The sequence below is a fragment of the Marmota monax genome, unplaced genomic scaffold (assembly GCF_021218885.2).
Source record: "Marmota monax isolate L192 unplaced genomic scaffold, Marmota_monax_Labrador192_F-V1.1 WCK01_AAM20220418_F8-fsc00137, whole genome shotgun sequence".
Lineage (NCBI taxonomy): Eukaryota > Metazoa > Chordata > Mammalia > Rodentia > Sciuridae > Marmota > Marmota monax.
Window position 1 is genome coordinate 1598828 of NW_026692854.1, and position 17373 is coordinate 1616200.

General features: G+C 38.2%; 1 protein-coding gene across 11 annotated transcripts in view; it reads right to left on the minus strand.

The window, feature by feature from the left end:
* Lmo7 (LIM domain 7) overlaps nt 1–17373 on the minus strand; it is a 217287-nt gene that overhangs the window by 26683 nt on the left and 173231 nt on the right. For 10 of the 11 annotated variants that reach the window (XM_046449439.2, XM_046449441.2, XM_046449443.2 and 7 more), the window contains 4 exons: nt 14188–14305; nt 12047–12189; nt 10353–10776; nt 8298–8603 (listed from right to left, as the gene is read on the minus strand). In XM_046449439.2, the coding sequence (XP_046305395.1) occupies nt 8298–8603; nt 10353–10776; nt 12047–12189; nt 14188–14305 (991 nt within the window). The remainder of the gene's footprint in view (nt 1–8297; nt 8604–10352; nt 10777–12046; nt 12190–14187; nt 14306–17373) is intronic. The other variant, XM_046449438.2, reaches the window with a different exon arrangement.

Sequence of the window (17373 nt, forward strand, 5' to 3'; positions counted from 1 at the left end):
TGAAAGCTAAGATTAGGCCACCGTTAGCCTGATGAAACAGAAGATTCTAAATTTTTAAAGAAAAACAAAATGATCTGCAACATAAGAGTAACATTTATTTTTCCTAGATCTGCTGAGTTAAGATTCTCATGTCACCACAGAAGGGAATTAATAAAGAACAGAGTCAATCTTACGTTTTATCAAGTACAAAACTATTCTGACTTTTTCAATTAGACAAATTTGTTGACTTAAAGGAAGCCTATTTATTTGAGAAAATGAACACTAAAAATAGATTTGGATTGTAAAGTCAGGAATGACAGAGGAAACACAATCTTTGGATTGGTGTCCACGTGGTTCTTTAGTGTCTTTCAGGGATTTAGTGGGATACAACTCGGCTACAGTTTGGAACTGGAATGTTCCCCCAAAGGCTCATGAGTTAAATATTTGGACATTAGCCTGTGGTGTTATTGGGAGGTAGCAGAGCTTTTAGGAGGTGGGGCTAGCTACAGGAAGTTAGGTTATTGGGAGCATCCCCTTGAGGGACAATAGGGACCCAGCCCCTCCTCTCTCTTTCTTGGCTTTCACACTGCTACAAAGTAAGCAACTTGGGTCCACCACACACCCCTACCGAACATGATATTCTGTCTTACCACAGACCCAAAGTTACATGGCCAATAACCATAGACTAAACCACTGAAAACATGAGCCAAAATAAACCTTTCCTCCTTTTCAGTTATCTCAGGTTATTTGTCACAATGACAGAAAGCTGAGGTAAACAACCTTCAAATTATGGCCCAGGGCTAATTTCTCTCAAAGAGACATCTAAGTCTTTTCCTCCATCCTCCACACCATTCTCCTTCCAAAGAGGCAGGTGGTGTTTCCACCCCTACCAATTTACACAGTGCCTTCCAAGCTTATCCTCCAGCCAAAGCCCACTTCAGTCTTCATCCCAGGTCACCTCAGGCTTCACAGCAGGCACTGCCAAGGATCTCTATTTTTGGGAAAGAGTCTTCTAAGTCACCCACTACCCCAGTTTCTCTTGCTCCCCCACCACATCTCTGTGGCCACTTCTCTGTTCCCCATAGGCTGCTCCTCTTCTTTCTCTCCTACTTTCATTTTGCTGTTGTTCCCCAGTTGCAACTGCCCTCTAACCATTTTCACTACATGTTTGAGAAAAAGCATTAACTGCCATGAATCCAACCATGATTTAAATCCAACAGTTCTAAAATTAAAATTCATTATCTTCCTCCCCAAACCGGCTCTTCCACTTCTTGTTTTTCAAATCTTGGGTAACTGCATCACTAACTACCAGTTGCTTGAGTTAAAAACACTGGATTCTTCCTAGGCCCTGTTCTTCTGGCTTCCCCAAACTTCACACAACAAACCACACACTTTCCAACACACACACACACACGATTTTTTTTTAAACTTTTTTTTTTTTTTAGTTGTTGATGGCCCTTTATTTTATTTATTTATATGTGGTGCTGGGAATTAAACCCAGGGGCCACTCGCATACTGGACAAGTGCACTACCACTAAGCCACAACCCTAGCCCCACACACATGATTTTTAATAAAGTAATATCAAGTTCACAACCCATAAATCCACCTGAATTGCTCCATCCTTCCCACCCTCCCTCCGGCTGTCATCTTAGTTCAGACTTGGTTCCCCATCTCCTGTGGTCACCTCTTAACTATCTCTCCAGCCCCCTGCACGTCTCCTCTACCTTCCCCACAGTGGCCAGAATATCAGTCACAGAACATGTTGATTATTATATCAAACCCAATTTTAAAACTGCTGGTAGCTCCTATTGCCTATTTGATAGATTTTAAATCCTGCATTTCAGACACAGACTCAGTTATGGTTTAATTTTCAACAAATATATACCACCTTTCCTCAAAATGATTTTATCTTTATGGACCAGAAGATATCTCAATTCCTACTAGTTCTAAAATTCTAAAAAATATCCAAAGTTAAAATAAGTCAACATTTGGTGTTTTAACAATATATAGGGCAGTTCTCATTTTATATTTTTCATAAGTATTTCATATATATTTAATTAAAATTTAGGATCAGAGGGCTGGTGTTGTGACTCAGTGGTAGAATACTTGCTTATTAGCACATGTGAGGTACTGGGTTGGATCCTCAGCACCACATTAAAAGGAAGGAAGAAAGGTAGGAAAACAGGCATTGTGTCCATCTACAACTAAAAAAATATTTAATTAAAAAATTTAGGACCAGCAAAGTAGTAGGATATAAAATTAACACCCATAAATCAAAGGCATTTCTGTATATCAGTGACAAATCCTCTGAAAGGTAAATGAGGAAAACTACCCCATTTACATTAGCCTCAAAATAAATAAATAAAATACTTGGGAATCATCTCAACAAAAGAGGTGAAAGATCTATATAATAAAAATTACAGAACCCTAAAAAAAAGAAATCAAAGAAGACCACAGAAGATGGAAAAATCTACCTTGCTATTGAATAGGCAGAATTAATATTGTCAAAATGACCATACTACCAAAAGCACTATACAGATTTAATGCAATTCCAATCAAAATCCCAATGACATTCCTCATAGAAATAGAAAAAGCAGTCATAAAATTCATCTGGAAAAATAAGAGACTCATAATAGCCAAAGCAATCCTTAGCAAAAAGAGTGAAGCAGGTGGCATCACTATTCCAGACCTTAAACTATACTATAGAGCAAAAGTAACAAAAGCAACATGGTATTGGCACCAAAGCAGACTGGTAGACCAATGGTACAGAATAGAAGACACAAAGACTATCCCACAAAAGTAAAATTATCTTGTACTAGACAAAGGCACCAAAAACATCCACTGGAGAAAAGATAGCCTCCTCAACAAATGGTGCTGGGAAAACTGAAAATCCATATGCAACAAAATGAGATTAAACCCCTATCTCTCACCATACACAAAACTTAACTCAAATGAATCAAAGACCTAGGAATAAAACCAGAGACCCTGCGTCTAATAGAAGAAAAAGTAGGCCCTGATCTCCATAATGTGGGACTAGGACCCAACTTCCTTAATAAGACTTCTTTGAAGTAAGAATTAAAATCAATAATCAATAAATGGGATGAACTCAAAACTAAAAATTTTCTTCTCAGCAAAAGAAACAATCTGTGAGATTAACAGAGAGCTTATATCTTGGGAGCAAATCTTTACCCCTCACACATCAGACAGAGCACTAATCTCTAGGGTGTATAAAGAACTCAAAAAGCTAAGCACCAAAAAAACAAATAACCCCATCAATAAATGGGCCAAGGATATGAACAGACACTTCTCAGAAGATGATATACAATCAACAAATATATGAAAAAATTTTCATCATCACTAGCAATTAGAGAAATGCAAATCAAAATTACCCTAAGATTTCACCTCACTCCAGTCAGAATGGCAGCTATTATGAAGACAAACAACAATAAGTGTTGGCAAGGATATGGGGGGAAAAGGTACATTCATATACTGCTGGTGGGACTGCAAATTAGTGCAGCCAATATGGAAAGCAGTATGGAGATTCCTTGGAAAACTGGGAATGGAACCACCATTTGACCCAACTATCCCTCTCCTCAGTCTATACCCAAAGGACTTAAAAACAGCATACTACAGGGTCACAGCCACATCAATGTTTATAGCAGCACAATTCACAATAACTAAACTGTGAAACCAACCTAGATGCCCTTCAATAGATGAGTGGAAAAAAAAATGTGGCATACATATATATATAAAGGAATACTACTCAGCAATAAAAGTGAATAAAATCATGGCATTGCAAGTAAATGGGTGGAGTTGGAGAAGATAATTCGAAGTGAAGTTAGCCAATCCCAAAAAAACAAATGCTGAATATTTTCTCTGATATAAGGAGGCTGATTCATAGTGGATAGGGAGGGGGAGCATGGGAGGAATAGACGAATTCTAGGACAGAGGGGTGGGAGGGGAAGGGAGGGGACATGGGGTTAGCAATGATGGAATGTGATGAATATCATTATCCAAAGTACATGTATGAAGACACGAATTGGTGTGAATATACTTTGTATATAATCAGAGATATGAAAAATTGTGTTCTATATGTTAATAAGAATTATAATGCATTCTGCTGTCATATATAAATAAACAAAATTTTTATAATAAAAAATCTAGGATCAGAGAAATTATGTATGTGGCCTAAGCATTTTACCAGCCTCGGGCAAGTCACATAACTCAAATCTCAAGTACTTCACTAGCAAAACTAGGATAACACTACCTACTTTGAAGGTTATTAAAGGGATTAAATAAAATATTTAAAAGGTACCAAGGCACATAGTTGATGCCTAGTAATTATTTTCTTTTTCCATAGAAACAACATTAAATATGACATATGCACTGGCTAAACAGTTTCCAAACTAAAAGAAAACCCAACTAAAGAAAATCCTATTTAACTCTCACACACTTAGTTCTAAAGCCCAGCTGACTCATGCAGCATTCAACAATGATTTACAGTTGCAAGCACAGTGCTAATAGGGAGAAAGACAGACTTACTTTCTACCCTACAGAACAGGGTCTCATGAAATGACAAGACAAGTAAAATGCTGGGTACAAAGCCTTTGATAAGAAAAGCTCTGGCTACTTAAAATAGGCACTTACAGGCTTGAGATCAGGAAAGAGATGTGTATAAAGCTTGCTTCCTTCCATACCCACCATCCTACTTTAAGGTACTGTTTTTAAAATGTCTGGAGCAGAGGTTTTAGAAGGGCAGTGGTTTTTTGTTGGATATAAGATAAGAGAATTCTGAAAGGACAGAAAAGAAAAAGGAAACCTGTAAGCAGTTTTAGGGAAAAATTATGAAAGCCATATCTGGGAGGCAGCTCAAGAAGGAAGAACAGCTCAGAGTCATACTACCCGCGCTTCTCTTTCCTTGGGTCATCCCCAGAATGGCCCTGACAGTCCAGATTGGCAAGGGAGATGGGGGACAGAGGGGAGAAAACAAAAATCCCATCTCAGCAATGGAGAGGGAAAGGAAATTCCTGTGGGCAAACTGTAAATGAGGCCACATTAAGTTCTTTCCTTCATTATGTTTTTCCTTCTTTATGGCAAAAACCACCTTATAACCACAATTCTGTGATGGGTTCCTAACAAGTCTCACCTGCAGAGTCTGCTTTCTTAAAATAATTTTCTATAACATCACAAAGCTTACATTCCTTAGACACTCCTTAATCTTTAAATTCCCACACTAAATTACCATCTGGATCAAGTTCATACTTTAGCAGTAATCAAGGCCTTGAATGCAGTTCAAATTAATATTAATTGCCAGTGATACACAAAGGCTATATGGAAGGCACAGAGAATTATGCCTGAAAAGGGAACACCTAAATATATGGAGCAAGGAAGAATCTAACAAATCAAACTTTAAGGACTGCACAGTTCAATTTCCAGCTAGGGAGATGTGACATCTTGATTCATGAAGGAAGCAGTTCTCCTAGGCTCTGAAGGAACAAAAGGACATAAAACAGCAGGGATAGGTGAGGCCAACATTTTCACATGGGGTAATAATAAAAACAAATAAAATGTGTCAAGAAAGTATATGATGTGCCCAAGAAAAATGTCAGCTCTACTTGTGTAACTCAATCACCCCCACTTCCCTATGACATAGCATGATGTCACCAATCTTGGATCAGACTGCCTGGGTTCAAATCCTAACTCTACCATTTGGTATCATGTATGGCCTTGGACAAGTAACACGACCATTGCATGCATCAAATTTCACAACTATAAAATTGGGGTAACAATGATGGTGCTGACATCATACAGTTTCTCTGGAGCACAGAAATAACTAAGCCTAGCCTGACATCAAGACAAATGAATCTGATCAACAGTCTTATATGAAATGCACAACCATCTGACTACTTCCAAAACATGCATTTGCAGAAAACGAACCTGAATTAGGGTAGTGGCAGCTGGGATAGACAGGAGAAACACTGATCAAGACTGTAGAGAAAGACATGCAAGCACACTACCAGCAAAGTGCAAGATGGGAAAGAGAAAGAAGATCAGAAGAACACCCTTTCACCCATCTACCAAAATATCTATACATTCAGTCACATACTATTTTTGATTCTGCTGTTCTCTGAACACCTAGAGGTTCTGGAGTTTGAAGGAAAGTTTGGAAGAATGTTGTACAAGGCCCTTTACATATTCCTCATCAGGCTTTCATATCCTCTAAATTAGTAAACTCCATAGGCTACTTTTCCATTAGGACAAAAATGAATACCCAAAGCATCATACATGGGTACATCACCAGATGAAATATACCAATGTTCAAGAATTCCAAGAGTTCCAAAGTTAAAAATAATTTTAAAAATAATTTTTCCTGGTGGAATACTATTTCGAGTTTGGTGTCAAAAGAGCACAAATCCATTATTAATGAAATCTGAAACAATGTCACATGGATTTGGCCTCCTCTGAGCTGCAATAGCTTGGAACATACCCACACACCACATGTAGCTTCTTTTCTTTCATCCCTGGATGAGGCTTGTCAGCTGCCACCCTGAGGGAGGTCCCATCACCTTGCATGCAACACATCAATCAGGCTGTTCTATTCAGTTTGTTGTTTGATAGGTGGAGGCAAACATACAAGTCCATAAAACAAAAGATACCTTGCCTCTGTTTTTTTTATTCATCCACTGGTACCTTATGTCCCTCAAGTATAATACAGGCCATTGTTCTTTTCCACTTGAAATCTATAATGCTAATTACATATTTCCAACTACTTAAAAATATAACAAAATAATTTACAACTAATAATTCTGCAAGCTGAAGAAATTGCTTTTAGGCATATGTTTGTAAATATGCATGGGAAAAATTGAAAGAAAAAAAACCCTAAACGTTAACAGTGATTATTTCTTAATGACGGAATTATGAGATTTTTTTTTAAAGAAAGAGAGAGAGAGAGAGAGAGAGAGAGAGAGAGAGAGAGAGAGAGAGAGAGAATACGAATCTTTTTTGTAGATGGACACAACACAATGCCTTTACTTTTATGTGGTGCTGAGAATTGAACCCGGGTCCCGCCCATCCTAGGCGAGCGCTCTACAGCTGAGCCACAATTCCAGCCCCAAGAGAGTTTTTTTTTTAAACATTTATTTTTTAGTTGTAGTTGGACACAATACCTTTATTTCACTTATTTATTTTTGTATGTGGTACTGAGGATCGAACCCAGGGTCTTGCATGAGCGAGGCAAGCGCTCTACCCAGCCCCTGAGAGATTTTTATTCTTTATTCTTCATACACTTCCAATTTTTCTTAGGCATATAGTACCTTATAATAAGAAAATTTAAAAAGGAAAATTTATTTTAAGTTTTTAAAGCTTTTCTATACAAATAAAAATCTAACAATACTTACTTACCCCAAGTCATATACTTGGTCTTTCATTCAGCTAGATAAGAGAGTTCCAGACCAAGCCAAAGAACCACAAAGTTCCTCCATGCTAAAGGGTTCTTACAACTAACAAGTTGCTTAATGAGATTTTTTTCTAAAAGAGAAAAGCTTTCTGTTTGATTGCAAATACTTTTAGTATGTTTCACTAAAAGAGCATTTATTACATAATTCTCTTAAAAGTTAACCATAAGGGTTTTTAACATTTTTTTAGTTGTCAATGGACCTTTATTTTACTTATTTATATGCAATGTTGAGAATCAAACCCAGTGACTCACACATGCTAGACAAGTGCTCTTCTGCCACTGAGCCACACCCTCAGCCCCTCCATCAGGATTTTAAATAGGAAAAACAACAAATCTTCATCTGATGGCATATTTTGTTTGGACTCCGAATGTTAAGGATCACAATCATTATATTATACTGTAACTAAGCCTCAATATTCCATTAAGAGACAATGCACAACCCAAACTTCTGCACATTCTAAAGTAGAAATTAATATTAAAAGTCAGTAGGAGGTTAAGATAAAAGAGGAAAAAATTGCTATGTTCCTAGAGGCTAGCATATATCAGATTTCTCCTTCTGGCCAGTTAGTTTCCCTGGGAAGAGGCTAAGCTTACCCACATGTACATCATATCTGTATCTAAAACCTTCCAAGTTACTCTTGCTGAAATGTGAACTTGAGAGAAAATACCAGACAAACCCCAAGGAGATTGGTCCATTAGGTTTTCACACAAAGAGATCACAAGGGTTAGTTGAAAGTGTCACAAATAAACATAACATCATTTTGTATGTTACCAGCTAGACTCAACAGTCAATAATATGGCTTCCAGAAATAAATCCTTAGGTGCCTGAACTGCAATGATAAACAGCCTTCCCAAACTCACCTGGGACCTGGAGACCTCTCTTTGTGGTGAATTTCTTCCTTCTCCCGACTCAGACACTGAGTTTGGGCCTGACATTAAAGACAATGTGGCTTTAGAAGTGGCAGTATGGTCTTGGGAGAAAGATGAGAAGGTCGGTGTAGGAGAGGGCAACCTCACCACACCTTCTCCTGCAGCTGCCTGGCTCTTGCTGGATGAGCTTGAGACCAACTGGCTATTGTCAGGCTTCTGGGCAGGTGTGTTGAATGAATTATTTTGGATTCTCTTACTACCTTCCACATCTCCATTATACTTCCAGCCATCATCCATCTAAATAGGAAACACTGTTTTAAACTTGATATTCTGTTACTTTATTTTCTGCTTAAAAAACATTTAACACATTAAACCTACAAAAGTAAAATATACCTCACACAGCAAAGCATTGCTAAAAGCTTGGCATTCTTTCACACCAACAGATACATACTTTTATAAAGAAGAATTATTGTTATAATATAAGATTTCATACAAATTTCTGAAACTTGCTCTGCTTGTTTACATTACTCAAGGCCAACAGACAAAACTCTAAACTGGTACCCCTAGTACCCTAAATTAATTCTTTAAATTGTTGAAAATCTCATAGTGTAGATGGCAATAATTCAAAACTTTAAAATTGTTCAAGGTTTTTTGTCACTTCTAAAAAATATCACAACAAAATCCCATAGGTCTTTATAATGGGAACTCCCCCCACACAATTTTGCTAGATTAATTATAATGATCAAAATTTGCATCTACATATATATCATATATATATATGCATATATCATATATTTTATATGAACATATATATAATTTCTAAAATTTAGGAATGTACTCACAACATGTAAGAATGCCTGTTTCTCTGCATCTTAACCAGCACTAGACATTTTCAGCCTTCTAAATCTTTGTCAGTCTGATGGGTAGAAGTTTATACATCTCACTCTTGCTCCAATGAGACCAAACATGCTTCTATGTGCTTTATGTTATCAGCCATTTAAATTTCCTTGCCCTTAAATTTGCCATGTTTTCTATATCAATTTTTCTATTATTTATCTTCCCCTTACCAAAGTATGAAAAAATTTTATACTTTAGAGATACTGACCCTTCATCTATAATAGTTTTCTTGACTCCATCAATCATCTTAACCATGATAATGACGTCCATCATATCAATTTATTCTTTTTAGTTGTTAATGGATTTATTTTGTTTATTTATATGCAGTGCTGAGAATCAAACCCAGTGCTTCAACATGCTAGGCAAGCACCCTACCAATGAGCCACAATCCCAGCCCTCAATTTAATTTTTATGTTGTCAATATGCCTATATTTTCCTTAATATAATGACCACAGGTTTCCTGGCAGGTTCACCTCACCTCAAATACTCCAATTGTTTTAAGTTATATTTTTTTTTCTCTTCTCTATTTTAAGACTGTACATTGGCAGAACTAATAGGACTTTGCATATTAATGTTAAGACTGTATTGTTTCCTTTCATATAATTCAGATAAACATGCTGGATGTGTAATAATTCATTATGAGAAAAAATGCTGCAATATTGTTTATCCTTCAAAATCCCAACAGAAATATATATCTTGGAATAAACTATTTTAATAATTTTTTTCAAACATATCAAGTTCTAATGTGAGAAATCAGGATAAAATAGCAATCTGTATATAAACTCCTAAAATACTTAGGTTAAACTCCAGAAAATTGCTGTTTTATAGGTTGAAAAGAGGTAGCTACTGGCAATTTCATATTGTTCAACCTCATACTTTACAAAAGCAGTATCTGACTTTTTTTTGCAGTGTGATGGGTTGAACCCAGAGTACCATGCACACTAGGCAAGTACTCTACTATTGTGCTACAACCTCAGCACAAAAAACTGTATTTGAAAAAAAAATAGTAGTTGAAAAGAATAAATGCACTGCTTTAGCATTTCTCTTATTTCATTATTTAAAATGTATCCTCTCTACTTTCACTGAATTTAAAGTTCCCCAAGTTTTTGCTCTTCAGAATAGACTAAATACACTAAGAGACATTTTTACCGTGAAGGATCTAGGGAGTGATGAGATTCCCCTTGACTGTGTGCCAAAAGGTCTCGGTGTGACCACAGATGTTAACCTGGCTGTATCAGTTTTCTGGTAACTTCTAGGGAGAGAAGATGAAACTCGAGTTGACTCTATTTGCATACTCAGGGAACGCTGAGAAGACAAAGAGGCTGGGTATTCTGCAGAGCTTGTAGAAGGAAACTGAACTTCAGATGCTACACTGTCCTGTCTTTCCATAAAAGTTATAGGCTCTTCTTTAGGAGTCTCAGGAGGATGTGTTGTTCCCTCCTCTTCCACTCTCTCGCTCTGATAACTGGCTTCGGACTGAGTCAGAGTAGCAGGTAGCTCTTCATCACTCAAAACATCATCGGAGGAATACATCCTCCTAGATGTAATTGTAGACTTTTGATTTCGAGATTCCCTTCACAGAGAGAAACACACCATCACAACAAAGTTAGGCATCTGACACCAGAAGTGGAGGGGCTGTAATTAAAATTTAAATCATCTAGGACTAAAAACACCACTGACACTTAACAAAATAATCAACATAACACTATCAGAGTGTGATGATGTATAATTTTTTAATGCCCCAACTAACAAAGGTTATAAGAAGTTAATTTTTTTATTATTAAACAGGCTCTCTATTACTTTTTCATAAAGATATTACTTTTGAGGGAGATCATAGTTTAACAAGGAAATTTTAACAAGGGGCTATTCATAAAATTTTATCCAAAAGCTATAGGTTTCCAAATTTGAAACACTATATATAAATGACTAACAATCAATTTGAACCCTCCAAATCTGTGAATTCCTTGACAGCATTGTGAACTATTTGCTATATAAAATTTATAACACATTAGTAAAAGAGGACAAAGCACAAGCTTTAATGAAGATCCAGTCATTGTTTCATGCAGCTTGATAAAAATTCCATGGATAACAATAACAGACTAAAAGTAACTATTCATTTTTAAAGCGTTGATGAAACACGCTCATCTAACATTTAGTAAGGCTAATTGTGTTGCATTTAAAGAAAGGAAACTGTTAATCGTTGGCTGTTCAGACACAAAGGAGCTTTGTTTAATTTCACCTGGCAGCATATTTCCTCTTTGACATTATTCTTAAAGCATAGTTGCCTTCTCCAGAGCCTATAAATATCCTAAGATTTCACACAGTAACTGCTTTACAGGAGAGCTTAAATTTGACCTTTACCCTGCTATTTTGCAATGCACAGAATAAATAAACACATACATTAATGCTTATATAAGACTTCCTTTAAGATAAAATTTATATTCTATCACTAAAACAGAAAAAAAGAACTTTGTTGTATTTTATACAATTCAGTTAAAAGTGAGAGCTGATTTTATTTGCCCATTCCATTCCTAAGTTCACTTTAAAAGGGCAAAAAGTAGTATATTTTCTGCACCAAATACAGCCAATAGCTTCACTTTGTGTGTGAATGTACAATGTGAAAAAAAGAAATACTGTCCACCTATATTGAGTACTCATTCCTTTTGCTAATTCAAATCATTATTTTAGCATTTTTTTTTAACTACAGAGCAAAATCCTAGATGTTTCATTCCATACATGATTAAGTTTAAAATGGGTAAACACATACCACACCACACTTACACAAAACCTCCATTTCTAACACCAGCATCTCCAACCATGACCTGTCTATTCGGCCCTGTTACCTGTCCTGCAGCATTTCCTTAAATGTCTTGGAGCTTCTCTCAGACTTCTCAAGTGCTTGCTTTTCAATTTCTTCCCTCTCTTCTTTTTTCTTCTGTAGATCTGAAGTGTAACTTTTCCGACGATCTTTCCATCTTGCAAGGTCCTGACAGAAAATCACATCAGCCGGGTCATACCTGAGTTCCTACACACCCTTTTCAGCAGTGAGAGTGCGCCAGAGGATCCTGTTACATCACCGAAGCCATTCACTCCCATTTGTGCCAAGGTGCCCCAATTTTGCTTTTTATAGCCGGTGTTTCTGTACCAAGCCTTTATCTCATGCATCTCTCTGAAAAAACTGACCTAATAAGATAGTTCCCATTTTTGTTTTCCCAGAAAGTGTCACCTCATTGCCCAGTTCAGAGAGAATGCTAAATGCGTGTAATTAGGTGTCAAATTAGGCAGATCAGGAACTGTTACAAATTCATTTTTGTCTTACTCCAAAAACCTAGCTGTTATGTGAAAGGATATGTTTTCTAGTACAATGGAAACAGATGTGTTAACTGCACCAGGTAAGTGCAGGTGCAGAATACTCTCCTTTAACTAACAGGAGCTCCATCCCTATAAACACATATGAATAAGATGTAGTTCCCCTCAAGAAACTCAGCCTGGAAGGGAGAGAAACACAAGTGAATAAAGTTCAGTAATGAGTGTGACAGGATTGCATGGGAGAGTGAGGGTCTTATATAAAGACGGTTTAATTTTACTTCCATATGGGGAGAATTTGCAAAGTCTTCAAATTTGCTTCACTGGCCAGGGCAGACTCATATATAGGATGTCAAAGAGCGTATACTTCAAATGGATCAAGGGAATATGGAAGATCAGGTAGCCACAAGCCAATAGCTGTTTCCCATATCCCTAGAAATATTAAGCTTAACCAAGCTAGCAATATCAGGACAGACAACTTAATCCTGGTTCCCCCTAGAATTTCCCTAATAGCCTAGGCTAGTTCTGACACTTAGGGGTTTAAAACATTTTGAAAAGTACAAACTTTTCTATGTCTCCAAACAGAGAAATCCCATGCTAAGGATTGCAAGAGGCATTCCAGTCCAAATAGAAGTGCATCCAAGGTCTCAGACAAAGCCAAACCTCACCCCTAAGGCATGCAAAGTTTGATTTATACCCTTTGGGGGTAAACAGGACTATCCTGCTTCTAAAACAGCCTGAAATCAATATGAATTATTCCCATAAAGAACAAAAGGAGTGTGCATTTAGTCCTAGACAATAAGAGGCATGAATTTTCATCTGACTTAATGGATAAAAACCCCTCAATACTTTTTATTTTCATACCAAAATATTCACCATGCATTTTGGCAAAGTGAAATTGAGTTACTGTTTCTTGACAATTAAATTAAGTTCCCAATAAAAGAGGCATTGGAATTTGAAACTGAAGTCAAAACAGGCTTCATCATCATTACAAATATTTTAATTCCTTTGAAAATTAAGATTTACTATATCTGGCCATTTTGTTCATGCTACTATTCAACTCTCTTACCATAAAGTTGTCCTCAAACTATGTATAGCTTATCTGTTTTTGTTCTTATTATTCTTTCCATTTATAACAATTACTCCATTCAAAAAATTTAAAAATTATACTTTATTCTTTAGGATCAAAACTAAAACATCTCATTTTGATTCATACTAAATAATTCCTTCTTCAGCCAAAATATTACTCTTGGTTAATTTTTTCCCCAATCTCCTTAATAAATTTTAATAACCCTTTCATCTCTCCCTACTAATGCCAAGAGCTATGTTAGACCAATCCCAACCTTGAGCAAGGTCTTTTCCTATCAAAAGCATAATTAACAGTTTTACCCCAACTCAACACAAAAGCCAGAAAATAAGCCCACTCTGCTTCAAGGAAGCAGCTTTGTATTTTTTGAAAACTCATAGAGAATATTAAGAACTAAATATTCTCTTACTTTTACCAGTGGTCTTTAGGATATGCAATAGTCACAGGTAAAACAGGCTCAAAACTCATTGGTGCGACTTTCTCCAGAACTGAATGCTATAAATAGCAAGAAAAACTCTCTCTCAAATATATTGACTCTCTTTCAAGAAAAGCAAATGCATGTTCTCCGTTTCCCAATTTAATAATACTCACATCCTGCCATTTCTGATCTTGTTCTTTTAATTGTGATTTAATTTTCTGCATCTCCTCATAACGCAATTGACGCAAGTTCTGAACATCCTCTGCGCTGACGTCACTCATGGACTTACTCCTAGAACAAAAACACCCACAGTCACGAAGGTTTGCATGTCTGGTCTTAAGGTCAAAATGAAGGCTGGGCTTATATTTGGAAATTCCATCTAAATTTCTTCTGTACCACCTAGACACTTTCGGCGATAGTATCACCGAAATAGCTCTGGAGAGATAAATGGTATTTTTCCAAAATGCAGAAACAAGAGCCTAGTACTCAACTTGGGTGTGAATTTTTTTGTTCTTCCCCCCCCACACACACACAAAATGGCCAAATTAACCCTGTATAAGTCTGACAACAACAACAAATAATATTATTATTATTATTATTATTCCAACATTCAGACTTGGAGGCATCAATGCACAAATGGATAACTTGAGAAACAAAAGTACCAGTCACCCGAATCACCTATTTTCTACCTTCCCTAAAGATAAGCTATGAAGGTTTGGCTGCATTTTCTGAGCACTCACTAAATAATTTAGTGATTACCTGATATTTTCTCCTCAAGTTTAATACCATGACTAGATGTGCTTCTACTTCTCAATGATTCTAATAAGATCTTCCCACCACAGAACTAGACTTGCTGTCAAAAGACCACGGGTAGTTTCTGGTAGCCACTTAGAACCACCTCAGCTGCCATCTCCTTGATTAAAGCAGTGTTTCTGTGTTTAACTTGCAACCCCTGCACAAGATTTTGCTGAGATTTAGCTCTGAAGAGTTCAGTCAGGCAAGAAAGCAATGGGCAGAACGGAGGAGGTCACAGGCACATGTCTGCTGTCAGTATATACCCGTTAACTGCACCAGAGAAAAATGGGTGTAAGAAAGGTCTCCCAGGAAAGAAGAGGTCAGGTCTGAATACTGAAAAGCAGTCAGGAATATGAGAGGGGGGAGAGGGGGAGGGGGAGGGGGGAGGGAGGGAGGGAAGGGAGGGGGAGGAGGAGGGAGGGAGGGGAGGGAGGGAGGGGGAGGGGAGGGAGGGAGGGAGGGAGGGGGAGGGGAGGGAGGGAGGGGAGGGAGGGGGAGAAGGAAGGGAGAGGGGGAGGGAGGGGAGGGAGGGGGAGAAGGAAGGGAGGGGAGGAGGGAGGGGAGGAGAGAGGGGAGGGGGGGGAGGGGGAGGGGGAGGAGGGAGGGGGAGGGGGAGAGGGGAGGGGGGAGGGGGGGGGGGAGGGGGAGAGGGGAGGGGGAGGGGGGAGGGGGGAGGGGGGAGGGGAGGGGGAGAGGGGAGGGGGAGGAGGGAGGGGGAGGGGGAGAGGGGAGGGGGGAGGGGGGAGGGGAGGGGGAGAGGGGAGGGGGAGGAGGGAGGGGGAGGGGGAGAGGGGAGGGGGAGGAGGGAGGGGGAGGGGAGGAGGGAGGGGGAGGGGAGGGAGGGGGAGGTTTTTTTTAAAGGTGCAGTACCCCGAATGTCCTTTCCTATTGCGCTTCTGGGTTCATTTCACTGTAATTGAATACACTTTTAGTTACTGAAGTAACTCTACCTCATCTTGGTCACTTAAACTTTGCCTTCCCCATAGTTCTGCCACCACGATTTCCTCATAATAGCTTGCTCTTAGCTAACTCAGGAATTCAACTATAACTTCCATGCAAATGACTCTTTGGTCTACAACTTTGGATCTGTCCCCTCCTTTGACTCATTTCTAACTGCTCATTTAATAATCACTTCTGCATGGATCTCACCTAAGCACCTTAACTGTAAAAGGGCCAGTTGAAATAATATCTTCAATGGATATTGTAAACTGTAACCCACTGAATACATGGTTATTGTTAATGTAGCCAAATTTAAACCTGCTTTTCCTCTTGCCATGGTGAAAGGTGGTACCTCCCACCAAATCATTCATATTTGAAACCCAAGAACCATTTTTCACTTTTGATTCTCCCTTTTCCCCTCTTTCAATTAGTTATCAAGTCTTCTCATTCAGTATCTCTTTCTTTCCATCTCTACTGCCAACGCCCTAGATCAGAGAACAGTCAACCTTTACCTACACTTCCAAAGGAGATGCTTCTATTATCACCCAAAGAAAGCCTTTCCTCAAATGCTCTCTCCAACTCAAAAGCTCTTCTCTGATATATATACCTTTAAAAAAAAAACTCAAAATATCTGCTGGATTAAACTCAGCTCCCCACTTGAAGTCTAATAGGCATCTCAAATGTAACTTGTCACAGAGTAATAACATTGCTCACTCCACAACCTGTTCATCTTCCACTTTCCTCATCTCCATCCTTCTGTGCTTTACCCTCTAAATATCTCTAGTATACCAACACTTCTTCCTCCTCCACCATCACTACCTGGACCATGCCAACACATCTCCCATCTGGAGATTTATAATAACCTCCCTGCACAACAGTTTATTCTCAACACAACAGCCAGAGAGATCTTTTCAGGTTGTACCCAGGTAATGGCATACCCTATTCAGCACTCACCAGCTTCTTCCCATCTAACTCAAGTTAAAAGCAGGTTCTTCCAGGACCCACAAGGTCTGATGCTACGTGCTCCTGTCCACCTCTCCAGGATCATATCTACCACACTTCACTCACTCTCCTCCTGCCAAATGGCCTCGCTGCTCATGCTCAAGCCTCTTCCTTCTCCCCATGCCCTTCAACCAGCCTAGAATACTCTTCACTTAAACATCTACATGGCTTCTCTCTAGCTTCCAGTCAACTGCAGAAATGTACTTAGCCTCTCTTCCAGACTTACCTATCCCTACCCTCTTTTCTACATAGCATTTACTATCACCTGAGATGTATAGTTATTTACATTTCACCTGCTTTTCCCTGTAAGATTATAAAGTAGGAATTATATCTGATTTGTTTGCTGATACTAAAAATGAAGGCCAATCCATGCTAATTGCTTCATAAATGTGTTAATGATATTATAGCTCAAGCACTAGAGCAACTGCAAGAAAGATAGGACAGTGCTGATATGGAACAGATTGGAAGACTTTCTCCAAGTGGGAGACTATTACCTAGAGAATAATGCTCTAATGCTTTATTTATATTTCTTTCATGGTAGTTAACACTCAGCTTCATGTTATACAGTATGTGTTCATGCATCCTTAGCTTATCTCCCTCACAAGCTATATGCTGCCTTTAAG